This window comes from Amphiura filiformis, chromosome 19 (assembly GCF_039555335.1).
Source record: "Amphiura filiformis chromosome 19, Afil_fr2py, whole genome shotgun sequence".
Classification (NCBI taxonomy): Eukaryota; Metazoa; Echinodermata; class Ophiuroidea; order Amphilepidida; family Amphiuridae; genus Amphiura; species Amphiura filiformis.
The window spans coordinates 56,035,035-56,050,206 of record NC_092646.1 but is presented as its reverse complement, the minus strand read 5'-3'; the positions used below and the strand labels follow the sequence as shown (position 1 = coordinate 56,050,206).

The 15,172-nt window shown below is 37.4% G+C and overlaps 1 protein-coding gene across 1 annotated transcript; it reads right to left on the bottom strand.

Annotated features, from left to right (window-relative positions):
- Positions 1–881: 881 nt before the first annotated feature.
- On the bottom strand, positions 882–14,721 carry LOC140140664 (CUB and sushi domain-containing protein 3-like). Its single transcript, XM_072162422.1, has 8 exons — positions 14,670–14,721; positions 13,794–13,910; positions 11,980–12,348; positions 3,109–3,228; positions 2,400–2,765; positions 1,783–1,893; positions 1,250–1,381; positions 882–901 (listed from the first exon to the last, which is right to left on the bottom strand). The coding sequence occupies exons 1-8, from the start codon at positions 14,719–14,721 to the stop codon at positions 882–884; spliced, it is 1,287 nt and encodes a 428-aa protein (XP_072018523.1).
- Positions 14,722–15,172: the final 451 nt, after the last annotated feature.

Sequence of the window (15,172 nt, the reverse complement as noted above, 5' to 3'; positions counted from 1 at the left end):
TGTTTGAAGGATGTCTTGAACAAACTATGCTGCTTAAATTGACACCTGTAAGTTCTTCAAAGTTCTTGTAAACAAAAACCTGATAAATAAGATTTGAGCAACGTGTTTATATTACAATTTCAAACTACTAGGTGGCTGACATTTGGGCATATTTCTATTTTGTTGGTTTTCGGTATTATACTTACAGAGACTGTGTTATAGCCGGAACATTTCCAATGACTGTATTCAGATTACCAGGACATGTGATTTGCAGCCCTGTGACGTCATCATGTGATTTAACATAGGCACAAGAGCATTGTGATGGACATCGCTTTCTGTCTATATTAATACAACATAATAGATATTCATAACATTTCGGTCCATTACCATAGGGTTCGGTCGAGTTACTCCTGATTCCAAAAATAGTACAGCACTTATTGTTGTATGTATTATAGGGAATTAAAACCATATTACCCTCTTTTACCAAATGAAATATAGTCAATCCTAATCCTTAAGTTGGGACTAACTGGCAATGAAAGCCTAATTTCAATATTTGGGACCTTTTTGTAAGAGCCAAAAACAAGCATTTGCGTGTTTTCTTATTGCAGTCACAATGAAAATTCAAAGAATATATAGGCACAAGTCAATGCATTCAGACTCTTTGAGAATACGCAAGATATTTATACTCCTAATCTGACTATTTTATGTTCATTTTAATCAACAAAAGTAGGACAGATAAATAACGTGTTTGGTAAAAGTTTAAGTGCTGATATTAGACTTTTTACAAGTCTTTATAGGCTTGATTATCACACCACATAAGAAAACCTTAAAATGCTTTTCGACCGTATTTTTTAAATTGTATTTTCAAGCTTATTGTCACTTACTGAGTTCCAACTAAAAGATTAGGATCTAGCTATGTTTTCTACAAGAAATTGTTTTTAAATTCCATTTTAAATTCCAAAAAAGAAGAGCTATTTATTCTGGAATCGGGTATCTCTTGAGATAATGTTGACCCTTACAGGAACATGACTATCATAATGATGCATAACCTTTAACGACATCTCGGGACTATATTTCAGGTGTCAAGTTACAAGTTTCATTGTCAAGGCTCAGAAGTCGGCTAATTTACATTATAAGATATGATAAACATAATATTTCAAAAAAGGTAGGAACATTACTTGGTGAAATGAAACATGAAATAAAAACATAATAACGCAGATGTGGGCAACACATTTCAAGAACATCGTTGATGCGTGCTTATATGGCTTACCACATTCTATCTCGTCATCGCCAGCTGGGCAGTCAACGTTTCCATCACATACTTGTTGCATTAAGACACATGATCTTAACTTGACGTTTTCAGCTTTCTCACACAAGTACGAACCAGGGCAGTAGACGGATGCTAAATAATGAACACAAACATTTGACAGTATTTAGAGCTGGCCGAATCGTCATTGTCATGATTGTTGAGTTCATGTATATTATCCAATCCAAAAGAAAAGCATTCGCTACAATGAGTAAGCTATCATTGGAAAGAATTAAATGTTTTCTCTCCCGAACTGTGATTTGGCCAATTTTGTCATTGGACATTTCTGAGCGAATATAACTGACAACTTGAACACGGGATGTTATGCATATGTTGTATTTCAAGATAAAACCGCATGTTTTGTATTCATATTTACAATTATTGTATGGTATTATATTAAATAGTATATAGTGCATAGTACATGATTTTATAATGCTTGAATAATTAAAAGCAATTAAAAAATAATAAAGAGCATTGTTCAACTTCCATCACTTTACCACATTCTAATTCGTCAGCTTGATTAAGACAATCATTAAAACCATCACATTCAGCGCTTTCATCCGCACAGAATCCCTCGCCGCAGTTGAAGTCATCCTCTTGACAGATTGCTTAAGTATAGAAAAGAAAACGCCTTCATTTATCATCAGTAACATTATGAAAATCGGTCTGTTGCGTATGCGTTGAATTTGTAAATTGGCTATGTATTAGTTAGAGTGACTGATGCCGTGACTTCTCTCTAGTCCGAAGAGTCGCTAGTCCGAAGGTTCTGTCGTTGGAAGGGTCGCTAATCCGAAGGTTCTCTAGTCCGAATATAGAATAAGGGTTAGGGTTAGGGTTAGGGTTAGGGTTAGTGTTTAGGATTAGGGCTAGGGTTAGGGTTAGGGTTATGGTTAGCGAGCCTTATTCTTTATTCAGACTAGAGAACCTTATTTTATTATTCAGACTAGCGAGCCCTCGGACTAGAGAACCCGATATTCGGACTAGCGAACCATTTTTTCAGAATTCGGACTACGTAAACTACATGTTCGGAATTAAAGGGACTAGAGAGTTGTCGCCGCCTGCTGCTGGGTTATGCAACATTTTTTCACTTCTAAATATTTTTAAAATAACATACCTAAAATATTTTTGGCCAAAGATATCTCAATATTAAAACCTTTTCCAGTGCCTGTCCGATCAGCAGCAACCTGTAGCCACATTGATAAACGCGATGACGATATTGTCCGAAGCTTAATGTCACCAGTAAGCTTTGCTACAATTGAGGCCCTTGACGTGGAATCCTCGCCGTTCCCAATGGTAAGGAAATCATAACCTCTTTCCATCTGAAAATCAAGGATGGCGATGACAATATACCGCGATTCACGGCCATAGACAGTCCAGAGGCAGATGAGGTCATCTCGGTATCCAAACGGATACCCAGGTGATGTAAGATTGGTCATGAAGTCATCAGTTCGAAGGTAAATGTTTCGAACTCCGCATTCACCTAAAATATGGGAAATGGTAAGTAAATGACAGAATTACAATATAATATATACCAAATATTAATGATGAAATAGCATATTTTCATCAAATGGCAGGCGAAAGGCCGTGTGGGTATTTTACAACATAATGCTACATAGAACTTTATCATTATGCATTTACACTCTAGGATGTTAACTTCACTTGCAGCATTAAATACCTTATATTAAACTGATTTTATCTTTAAATATTTAATTGAAACTTATCTTGAAACATTGTTGTTGTTTTTATAACGCATGATATTTTGAATACTGCTTCGTTCTTTCATGCAATTGAATGAAATAAGTGCTTATACTAGTAGCCCTTACCGCAATTTTGTTCATCAATCTCTCCAGGACACATAGGTATCCCGTCACATTTCTGATATCCATGAAGACAGATAGTGGCAAAAGTTTGGTCACAAGCAAACTCATCTAAATTACAGGTATCTTAAATCAAGAATTGATATATGACAGCAAATTAAATATAAGACACGACCAATAATGACGAGATTTTCATAGCTCTAGTCAAATTCAAACAACACTTACTGTTGTGATGTGCCCTGAGTAATTTGATTTAATTTAATTATTTAACTTTGTTTACAAGCTGAAAGTATTTCATGAGATGGGAAACCCCTTGTATTTTGGAATTCCCCAAATTATTGTAAACAAAGTCAGATCTATGTTTGGAACTTGAAAGCCCCAGTTCATTATTGCACCATCAGGAAAACCCCCCCCAGGAAGTGATGTAATGTGAAAGGTGAATGTGTATAATTAATATTGGGAAATCCCAAGATTGCAGCAATGTTGTGAAAATGTGATTGAGGTAATGGTTTATTAATAGATGATGGGATTTTATGCATGAGTACTGATATAAAAAGCTGGAGGCTTTTGTGGGACTTTACAGAATGCCATGGGAGATTGAAAACTCCACATGTGTGTGATGGTCTTCGTGCTTCAAAAAAGAAGTACATTTTAACCAGTTTATATAGCCAATAATTGAGCTAATTTTAATACAGCAACGAAGAAGACAGCGAGCACACAAAGGTGTTCTTCCTCATCAAAGGATTAAAAGTTCTTCTGTCAAATTGCTGGAGTTTGCTGGGTTTGTGAAGGCCACGCATCTGTCAAAAAACAGCGGAGCTGTGTTAAAGAAACCTGTTCCCTGGAGAAAGAGTGATTGGTGAAAGAAACACCATTTTTGGAGAAAGCAGCGCAAGGAGATATATTTGTGGAGAAAGCAGCTCAAGGAGATATATTTGTGGAGATAGCAGCGCAAAGGAGATTGGAGAAAGCATCATAATTTTCGTATGAGGATTTTATACGCAAGGATATATAAGTGCAAGTGTACAATGGACATCGGTGATTTTCTCAGGACAAGTGAATAAGGATATTACATCAGTTGTCCAGAACTTTGCAAGAACTCTAGAATCACCAACAAGAAGACCGCTGGTTAAGTACCTATAGTATAAAACTGATTGAGTGATTTTATTGTAATTGTTGTTATAATGTACCAAGCATACTTAGTTTTCAATTAAAGACTTAGATTATGTTAGCTTAATCAAACAGTGTATTTGTGTTGTGCATTCGTGTGAGTTCGGGTAAAAGGTGATTTTGGCCTTGAGTCAAGTACGACTCGTAACAAAATTGGGGGCTCGCGTCCGGGGAAATACACTGTAAAAAAAGTTAACATTCATTTACTGAGTCTTGAAAGTGAAAGTACAGTATGGCAGAGTTCAAAGCAGAAGAGTTTCTTGAAACTATAAATTGGGAGAAGTTTGATGAGTTGAAGAAGCCTGATTTATTGGCATTTGCCCAACATTATGACTTGAAAGTAAAGCAAGCTACAAGAAAGCAAATAATCAAAAATGCCTTGATAGATGTTTTGGTCGGGGAAGATATTTTTGATGATTCCTATTTGGAAGAGAAACTTGAAGTAGAAATTGGCGGGGACTCAGCATTTAAGTTGAAAGAGTTGGAAATTCAATTAGAATTGAGGAAAATGGAAATGGACCAAAAGAAAATGGAAATGGATCAAAAAGAAAAACTGGAAATTATCAAGTTAGAGAATGAAAACAAGAAAGACAAGAAAGATTAGATATGGAGAAACAGAAAATGGCAATGGAAGACAAAGCGCGCCATGAAAAGATGGCGCTGGAAGCACATTTGAAAGAAAAAGAAATTGAGTTTGAACAAGAGAAGTTAGCAAAACTAGGTGACAAATACTCATCAAGTTTCTCCTCAAAGTCAAAGTCAGGGTTTGATGTTACAAAGTATGTAAAGCTTGTGCCTAAATTCAAAGAGAAAGAAGTTGACGAGTACTTTCAACATTTTGAAAAGGTAGCTACAAATTTGAAATGGCCTCCAGAGCATTGGACCCTACTGTTACAAAGTAGTTTTGTGGGGAAGGCCAGGAGACTTACTCAGCTCTACCAATAGAGAAGTGTAATAATTATGAAGAAGTTAAACAGGCAGTCCTTAAGGCCTATGAATTGGTGCCTGAAGCATACAGACAAAAGTTCAGAGATTCAAGAAAGCAAGCAGATCAAACCCATGTAGAATTTGCCAGAGTAAAAGAACAAATGTTTGACAGGTGGCTTGGTTCAAAAGAAGTCAAAGATGATTTCGGCCAACTTAAGCAATTGGTTCTTATAGAAGAGTTCAAGAAATGTGTCCACGTTGACATTAAAACCCATTTGGATGAAAGCGCTAGCAAAATTAAGACGCTGAATGAGGCGGCGACAATGGCGGACGACTATGGCTTAACTCACAAATTGAATGGGAGTAGATTTAGTCATAACATAAGTTATTCAAACAGGTTCAGCCATAATCAACCTAGAGCAAATCAGGGTGGTACGCAAGAAGTGAAACCTCAGTCTAATTCACAGCATAGTGCTGGTGGTAGAGGGACCCCAGGGAGTTCAGGTAACAGAGCAAAATTTGGGACTGAATTTAAAGCCAAAGTAACTTGTACTCATTGTAAGAGACCAGGGCATACGATGACCCAGTGTTATTTCTTAAAAGGCAGACAAGACGCACAAAAACAGCAGCAAACTGCTAGTAATACTGTAGGATGTGCAGTGTCACTTGTGTCAAAGAAACAAGTCAGTCAAATCAAGAAACAAGAATTCCCACAAAAGGGAAGTGAGACAGACAAGGTGTGTGAAGAATTTGAACCATTTGTGTTAGAGGGAGTGGTATCACTTGGTGATAATGGTAGTCCAAAGCCCATTAAGATTGTGCGAGATACGTGTTGTGCACGGTCTATGATTCTGGAAGGAACTTTGCCCTTTAATGAGGATAGTTCAGCAGGTAATGCTTTGATCCAGGGTATTGGGATGGAAATAATTAGTGTACCTCTCCACAAAATTAACTTGAAATCTGACTTAGTTTCTGGTCCTGTAACCATAGGAGTTAGACATGAATTGCCAGTCAAGGGAGTGTCCATGTTGCTAGGAAATGATCTGGCAGGGGGGAAGGTTTTTCCTGACCCAATAGTCACAGATAAGCCCTGTATACAGGATGATAATAGTGAGGAAGAGGAGATATTTCCTGCATGTGCAGTGACACGGGCAATGAGTAAGAGAGCCTCATTAGAAACAATTGAGGACAACCAAATTGATGACTTAGGCTACAATTTGGAAGACACATTTGTGTCAAAGTTGAATGAGAAAGAAGATCAACTTCCGTCTCCTGGGGATAAAAATACCCCTCAAAATGACACAGCCTCTGAGCATGAACAAATTGGGGAAACCATGAAAGACCCATTAAGTCATGACAAGCTGATTCTGGAGCAACAAAATGACCCAGAACTCAAAGAGATCAATCAAAGGGCATTGACCCTAGAAGAAGCAGAACAAAATTCTGTCTGTTTTACAAACAAGATGGTGTGCTAATGAGAAAGTGGCGCCCACCTGATGTGCCTGCCGATGAAGAGTGGAAGGTAGTGCACCAAATTGTGGTACCAAAAGTCTACCACACTGAAGTTATTAACATAGCACATGATAGTCCCATGGCAGGGCATTTGGGTGTTAAGAAAACTCATGAAAGAATTCTGAGACATTTCTGGTGGCCCACTCTCAGAAAAGATGTTTCTGAATATTGCAAAACATGTCACATATGCCAAGTAGTAGGGAAGCCAAATCAGAAAATACCTCCTGCTCCATTAAAGCCAATTCCAGCCTTTGATGAACCATTTAGTAGGGTTATTATTGATTGTGTAGGCCCCCTACCAAAGACTAAGTCAGGTAATCAATACCTTCTGACAATTATGTGCGCGTCAACACGCTTTCCTGAAGCCATACCCTTGAGAAATATTAAAGCAGTGACAATAGTGAAAGCTTTAACCAAGTTCTTCACATTTGTGGGGCTCCCCAAGTCCATACAGTCAGACCAAGGATCAAACTTTACTTCTGGAGTATTTCAGCAGGTCATGTATCAATTAGGTATAGAACAGTATACCTCAAGTGCTTACCATCCAGAATCACAAGGTGCACTAGAAAGGTTCCACCAAACATTGAAAAACATGATCAGGACATACTGTTTGGAATTTCAGAGGGACTGGGATGAGGGAGTACACATGTTGTTGTTTGCTGCTAGGGAAGCTGTTCAGGAAACTTTAGGATTTAGTCCTTTTGAGTTAGTGTTTGGACACACAGTGCGCGGGCCCTTAAGGTTGTTGAAAGAAAAGTGGCTCAATGAGAAATCAGATATCAATTTGTTGGATTATGTCTCCAATTTTAAGCATAGGCTTAACAGAGTAACTGATATTGCCAAAGAAAACTTGAAACAGGGTCAGGCCAAAATGAAACAATGGTATGATAAACATGCCAAAGAGAGAGTGTTCAAACCAGGTGACAAAGTTCTAGTACTGTTTCCAATTCCAGGACACCCATTACAAGCCAGATATCATGGCCCATGTGAAGTGGAGTCAAAAGTGGGCGAAGTAGATTATATTATCAAGACTCCTGGTAGACGCAAGAGCAGGCAGTTATGCCACATAAATATGCTCAAAGAGTATGTTGAAAGAAGTGACAGTGGCATTCCAAAACCTGTGTGTACAGTAAAACATGCTGATAATGTAGACAAACATGCCGATGTAGACAAAATCGCCAATGTAGACAAGAGTAAAGATGACAATTCTGATGTCACATTTGACCAGGATAAAGAGCTGGAGCACAAAGAGTATAATGTAAAATTGAACAATTCTGATGTGCTCACTAATTTGGACTCAAAGTTAGGTCATCTTTCTCAAGATCAACAAAGTCAAATTGCAAATTTGATTCACAAATTTGACAATATATTTCCTGATACGCCAAGTAGAACAAATGCTGCATTTCATGATGTAGATGTTGGTGATACAAAACCAATCAAGCAGCATCCTTACAGAGTCACTCCATTGAAAATGGAACATCTCAAAAATGAGATTAATTATATGCTAGACAATGATATCATAGAATCAAGTAGTAGTGAGTGGAGTTCACCATGTATTCTTGTTCCCAAGCCTGATGGTTCATACCGATTGGTCGCAGACATGAGAGCTGCAAATGTTCATTCAAAGTCAGACTCGTACCCGATTCCAAGAATTGATGATTGCATAGACAAAATTGGGAATGCAAAATTTGTTAGCAAATTTGATCTATTGAAAGGGTACTGGCAGGTTCCACTCACAGACCGTGCCAAAGAGATTTCTGCTTTTTGTACACCGTTTGGTCTTTACCAATACAAAGTTATGCCATTCGGGTTGAAAAACGCCCCAGCAACATTTCAGAGAATGGTGAACCAAATTGTGGCAGACATAGAGGGATGTGAAGCGTATGTAGATGATTTGATTGTTTATAGTCAAACTTGGGAACAACACATGGAACAACTCCATCAATTGTTTGAGAAGCTGTCTGAAGTACAGTTGACAGTCAATCTGGTAAAAAGTGAGTTTTGCCATGCCACAGTCACATACTTAGGATATGTTGTAGGTCAAGGTCAGGTGAAACCTATCAAAGCCAAAGTTGAAGCAATTGAGCAATACCCCACACCTGTAAACAAGAAGGCACTCATGAGATTTCTAGGAATGGTTGGCTATTATAGAAAGTTCTGTCCAAACTTTTCAGAGATAGCAAGTCCTTTGACTGATTTGTTGAAGAAAGATGCAAAATTCATTTGGTCAGAACAGTGTGAAAATGCTTTTCACAAAGTCAAATCGATACTCATGAGTTCACCAGTACTTACTGCACCTGATTTTCAGAAGCAGTTCAAGTTGACTGTTGATGCCAGTGACATAGGCTGTGGAGGTGTTGTGATGCAAGAGGGTGAAGATCAAATAGATCACCCCATTTGTTACTTTTCAAGGAAATTCAACAAGCACCAGAGAAATTACTCCACAATTGAGAAGGAGTGTCTAGCATTGCTATTAGCATTGCTACATTTTGATGTGTATTTGGGTACCACAGTATACCCTGTGCTTGTTTTCACAGATCACAATCCCTCACCTTCATCAACAGGATGAAGAACAAAAACCAAAGACTGGTGAGGTGGAGTTTGACCTTGCAAGAGTACAATCTGGACATCAAACATATTAAGGGAAAAGACAATGTAATGGCTGATGCCCTGTTCAGAATTGCATAAAAAAACTTGATAAACAAAAGTTCCTTTTAAAAGGGAACTTGTGTGACAAGTAGTCACTGTGTATGATGAGTTAAATACTCAAAGTTGATAAATGTTGAAGTTGATGTAAAAGAAGAAAACATTTAAGAAAGTTTTCATTACATTCGAACTTTCTTCTTTTAAGGGGAGGGTGTGATGTGCCCTGAGTAATTTGATTTAATTTAATTATTTAACTTTGTTTACAAGCTGAAAGTATTTCATGAAATGGGAAACCCCCTTGTATTTTGGAATTCCCCAAATTATTGTAAACAAAGTCAGATCTATGTTTGGAACTTGGAAAGCCCCAGTTCATTATTGCACCATCAGGAAAACCCCCCAGGAAGTGATGTAATGTGAAAGGTGAATGTGTATAATTAATATTGGGAAATCCCAAAATTGCAGCAATGTTGTGAAAATGTGATTGAGGTAATGGTTTATTAATAGATGATGGGATTTTATGCATGAGTACTGATATAAAAAGCTGGAGGCTTTTGTGGGACTTTACAGAATGCCATGGGAGATTGAAAACTCCACATGTGTGTGATGGTCTTCGTGCTTCAAAAAGAAGTACATTTTAACCAGTTTATATAGCCAATAATTGAGCTAATTTTAATACAGCAACGAAGAAGACAGCGAGCACACAAAAAGTGTTCTTCCTCATCAAAGGATTAAAAGTTCTTCTGTCAAATTGCTGGAGTTTGCTGGGTTTGTGAAGGCCACGCATCTGTCAAAAAACAGCGGAGCTGTGTTAAAGAAACCTGTTCCCTGGAGAAAGAGTGATTGGTGAAAGAAACACCATTTTTGGAGAAAGCAGCGCAAGGAGATATATTTGTGGAGAAAGCAGCTCAAGGAGATATATTTGTGGAGATAGCAGCGCAAAGGAGATTGGAGAAAGCATCATAATTTTCGTATGAGGATTTTATACGCAAGGATATATAAGTGCAAGTGTACAATGGACATCGGTGATTTTCTCAGGACAAGTGAATAAGGATATTACATCAGTTGTCCAGAACTTTGCAAGAACTCTAGAATCACCAACAAGAAGACCGCTGGTTAAGTACCTATAGTATAAAACTGATTGAGTGATTTTATTGTAATTGTTGTTATAATGTACCAAGCATACTTAGTTTTCAATTAAAGACTTAGATTATGTTAGCTTAATCAAACAGTGTATTTGTGTTGTGCATTCGTGTGAGTTCGGGTAAAAGGTGATTTTGGCCTTGAGTCAAGTACGACTCGTAACACTGTTGACGTTCCGAAATCTGTCAGATTTCTTTCTCAAAACTGATGTTGTTGTGATGACCTGTTATTTATAACACGTTGTTGCTCAGCAACGCGGTTGCCTGTTGGTTTCTTTGCTGCTACCGTTGAGTTAGATTATAGTGTCCCTCGTCTCTGTTCATGGTGGTCCCTTTCTGCCTGAATTTCACTGATCGATGATCCATCGCTTGCATTTATCTCAATCTTTGCTTAAAATCATAGCCTCCTCCTAGTCAATGATGTAGTCTTTTTCAAGAACATGATATGGTATGTGATGGTCGATTTATCGATTCCTAATATGAGAAGTTTTTCTGTTCGCTCTTGTACGAACTCATGCGTTAACCGCCTCTGCTTATGTTTTTTAAGCCGTTTGCTTAATTTTCTACCCATCTCACCAACATAAGTCACATGATCATGAACAGAGATGAGGAGCAATACAACCTAACCAACTGGCGCCTGCGTTGCTGTACAACGTGTTGTAAACAGAAGGTCGTCACAACAATATCAGTGTTGAGCAACAACGTGTTGAAAACAGAAGGTCGTCACAACAACTGTGTTGACAAAGAAATCTGAGAGATTTCGAAACGTCCACAGTAAGTGCCTTTTTAATTGGACTACACCTCGACATGTAGAACTACGGAATTCATCTTTATTTTCAACAACAGCTTGATATGAGCATGTTCAGTTATAAGACCTGACTCTCTGTTTGGAGGTTATTGTACCCTGTACAATATTGACAATGGCAATTTTAAGGTGTAGGGAATCCTTCTTAGGATACTATTCTGTGTCCGGGTTTTTAAACACTTGATATACAATACAGCATAGCCCCCAGTAGACGCTAGAGGCTGCCGAAGTATGCAGAGTTTACGAGACCGGTCGAGTGCAGATCCGTTGGAAAACCCTAACCCTAACCCTAACCATTGAAATAAATGCTAACCTCATCGTGACATCATCCAAGCAGCAAAGTTCATTTCCCATTGAAAAAGCGTTATCCGACGGATCTGCAGTCGACCATTCTGTTACATATTACGGTAATGTTAATATGTGTCTCTAATTACTGATATTCCTATTGATTCACTGATATTCCTATTGTAAGTATGTATAGAGCTCAGTTAAAATCAAGGCCTAAGGAGTAGAACAATGTATTGGTCAGCATTTATGGTGAGCAAAAAAAAACCGAGTATATAGCCTGATATTCAATGTACTTCAGTCCGTATGTTCCCCACATACTCGCTAAAGGCAATATATACTGTACTATCTTATTTAAATGAAGATCATTAGGCATATACAATCAAAACTTACAATTTGCCTCCACGCCCCGCATGTCCAACCAAAATCCAACTTCATCATCGGTAATAAAATCATGCCCATTAAAATTAATCCATAACGTTGACGTTCCAATTATAGAACTTGGTGCTCGTAAAATGCTTCCTGATAATTCTAGAATTGTATTTACATCTTTTTCATCTCCAATGCCTATGTTTAACCAACTAAACCCTTGCCGGATTTGAAATATCACAAATTGAATGAAGATATCTATGTTTTCAGAAGTGGATGAGATCAACCATAAGCACTCTGCATCCGATGGAAAAACGAGCGGGTAGTTAGGCGAGGTGAAGTTGATAATTTCATCTTTTTGTAAGACAAACTCAGAGCTTGGTCCACAAAGATCTGAAAAAGAAAAGGTAATTTCTTATAGTCACCAGGTTATCAGTGTAAATATTAAATCTGGAATAACTTAAACAGTCTACGTCAGAACTCGCTATTCTGCTAGCCAATGAGAATAATGGGCTATTTTTTCTTGAAAAAAAATCCGATGCGGCATACAGGAATCATGTTCCATAAGTCAAGAGAATGCATGTGTAACATCAGTGGCGTAGCGTCATAGGCCAAATGCCTCCCTCCCCATCCCTATCGATTGCAAAATTTAGAAAATACGGGTGTCCCAAAAAAAGGTTACATGTAGATTTTTGAAAAGAATCTAAGTTAACGTTAACAAATATAAATATCCTTTTCATGACATAATCTATGTACCCTCTACTACTACCCCTGTGAATGTCAAGTTCACAACCTACGTACTTAGCCCGCATTCCAGACATTCCTGACCACTCTTTACGTGACATAATGCAACACGAGGTTCATTATACCACCGTCACAGCCACCGTGCATTTGACGGGGCACTTGAGTAGGCCCAGCCATAGCATAACAGATGCAGTATTTTATTCTGATAAACAAAGAATAAAACTTGCTCACTTTTGTTTCAAGAGTTCTGTCAGAAATGTAAACAAAAACAGTAGCGATTTCAAGTCAACAAAATCCAATCAAGGCCTAAATGTAAAAGATTATCAGCGTGCAGAACTGCTTTCACCAAACATGTGTTCTTCTCTAATGGCTATCTTCCTTTATTTGTTACCACAAAGAGTCAAAAAGGTCTAAAACTGATTTATTTTCAGTGTACAACATGTACGTTTTCAATATGTTTTTTGTGCAATGAGTTCAACAATGAAAAATAAGAGAAACATAAAAAAGTAATAAAGAATAAATCTGAAAACAAAAGTGTGCTTGTGTTCAACTTTCGTTGTGCGATATTTTGATGGTTAACTACTCTTGACACCCCTGTCATCTTGCGCTCATAAGTTAAGTTGCTTTTAAGATACAGAATTGAAACTTAGCAAATAGTTACAAGAAGGATGAATACATAATATCTGAAAAAATGACATTGTTTTGTTGTACCATCACACAATGCGGTTCATTTTCTACATGTAACCTTTTTATGGGACACCTTGTACCATAGGAAAGTTGCTGAAAAACGGCTTGTGCCTCCAATCAGACCAAGTGACCCCCGCCCCCATTATGGTCGGTGCCCCCCTCCCCCCGCCCCATATGATAACCCACGCTACGCCACTGCGTAACATGCATCTAACAGAGAGAAGAAATCGAGATTCGGCATTCTACCAAAACTCATAACGACTTATCAAAATAGGATCACATTAAAAATATATAATAAATAATCATATTTTGCGTCTATAGTGGCATGCATCAATACGGAATAATGCCGATTTTAGATTTCTAAAGATTCTTATCAGAAAACATGTGGTGATTAACCAGTTACTTACCACAATTTTCCTCATCTGACCCATAGACACATTGTTTAATATTGTCACACAATATTGACTTATCATCAAAACAGCCATATCCAGAAAGACAAAGAAATTCCTCTTCTCTGCATGGAACTAGAAGATACAAAGGACACAACATCAACAAGAGCAATGTATTACACTCGTTGTCAAAGTAAGATTCACAATCAACATATCCATACACAGATTTGTGAGTATATAGATATTTTTAATACTGTTTCAACTTTTCAATTACGATCTGAAGCCCTCTCTTTCTAAAAAAATACATACATGATATCGAACTACTATAGGTTATTTTGTTGTGTAAAGCGCCCAGAAGCTGTTTGCATTGGGTGCTATATTAACTATCTCTTTATTATAATATTATTTTTATTAATGCTATTCCATCTCCAAGATCGCCTGGTGGTTGATTATTTCCGACTTGTGACGACCCAATCATGAATAATTTGTTTAAATATATGTTATTATACAGTTAATCTCTTAAAGTAACTTTGTCGTTACTTTTTACAGTTAACGGCCACGTACCATAAACATTGCTTGAAATAAATTTGACATGAAAACCAAAGTGTCTCCCCGCCCAATCCGATGTAAACGTGAGCCAGATTTGGGACGAATTAAACGTTATGATCCGAGGACCCTTTTGACCACTCAATGCTGCTACCGTTGAGTTAACAGTTATATTTTGACCGGTTCCTAAACGAACGAAGTCTTTTTCAGGTTGCGTATGAACGCGATAAAACTGGACGATGATAAAATTGGTATCGGAACTGGTGATGTACCATTCACAGTGTACGTCGTTCGGGTAGATATAGGGATAGTATGGTAAAGATGTCAAGTCGTGTGTGTATTGGATACTGATATTGATATGCTGTAAGCCACAGAAATCTGTATTGAAAATTAAATACATGACGAGAACAATGTTATCACAAAATGTAATTGCCCACATTTATACGAGACAATAACATATGCATCACATATATGCATCACATATATGCATCACATTTTAAAACTGAAATAGCAAAAAAAATAAAAAATAAAAAGAAAGAAAGAAAAATATAGAAAAAAACCAGTTTAATTGTTGCTCAAAAATATGTAGCCATGATGACTCGTCGGATGAAAAAAGTTGCACTAAAAAGCTGCTCAAGTTAGTGTACCATGACATTGATTTTGTCTGTTTATTTGGACGCTGAAAACCTTGATACGTTAAGGGCGACTGAAGTTGTAAAAGTGTGGTATAGGTGTGTTTCAGTCATTTTAGGGGTTTCTCATGTTTTTCTATATTTTTAGAAGTATTAGCTTTAATTTGCATTTTATTTAAAATAAATCGGACATTCGGTTCACATTTTATGATTCATTGA

Excerpts from the sequence above, each read along its gene's own strand:
- LOC140140664 (XM_072162422.1), bottom strand. The coding sequence starts at position 14,721 with ATGTATTTAATTTTCAATACAGATTTCTGTGGCTTACAGCATATCAAT. Across the intron at positions 13,911-14,669 it reads CTTACAGCATATCAATATCA|TTCCATGCAGAGAAGAGGAA; the intron begins GTATCCAATACA and ends TGTATCTTCTAG. Across the intron at positions 12,349-13,793 it reads GTCAGATGAGGAAAATTGTG|ATCTTTGTGGACCAAGCTCT; the intron begins GTAAGTAACTGG and ends TTTCTTTTTCAG.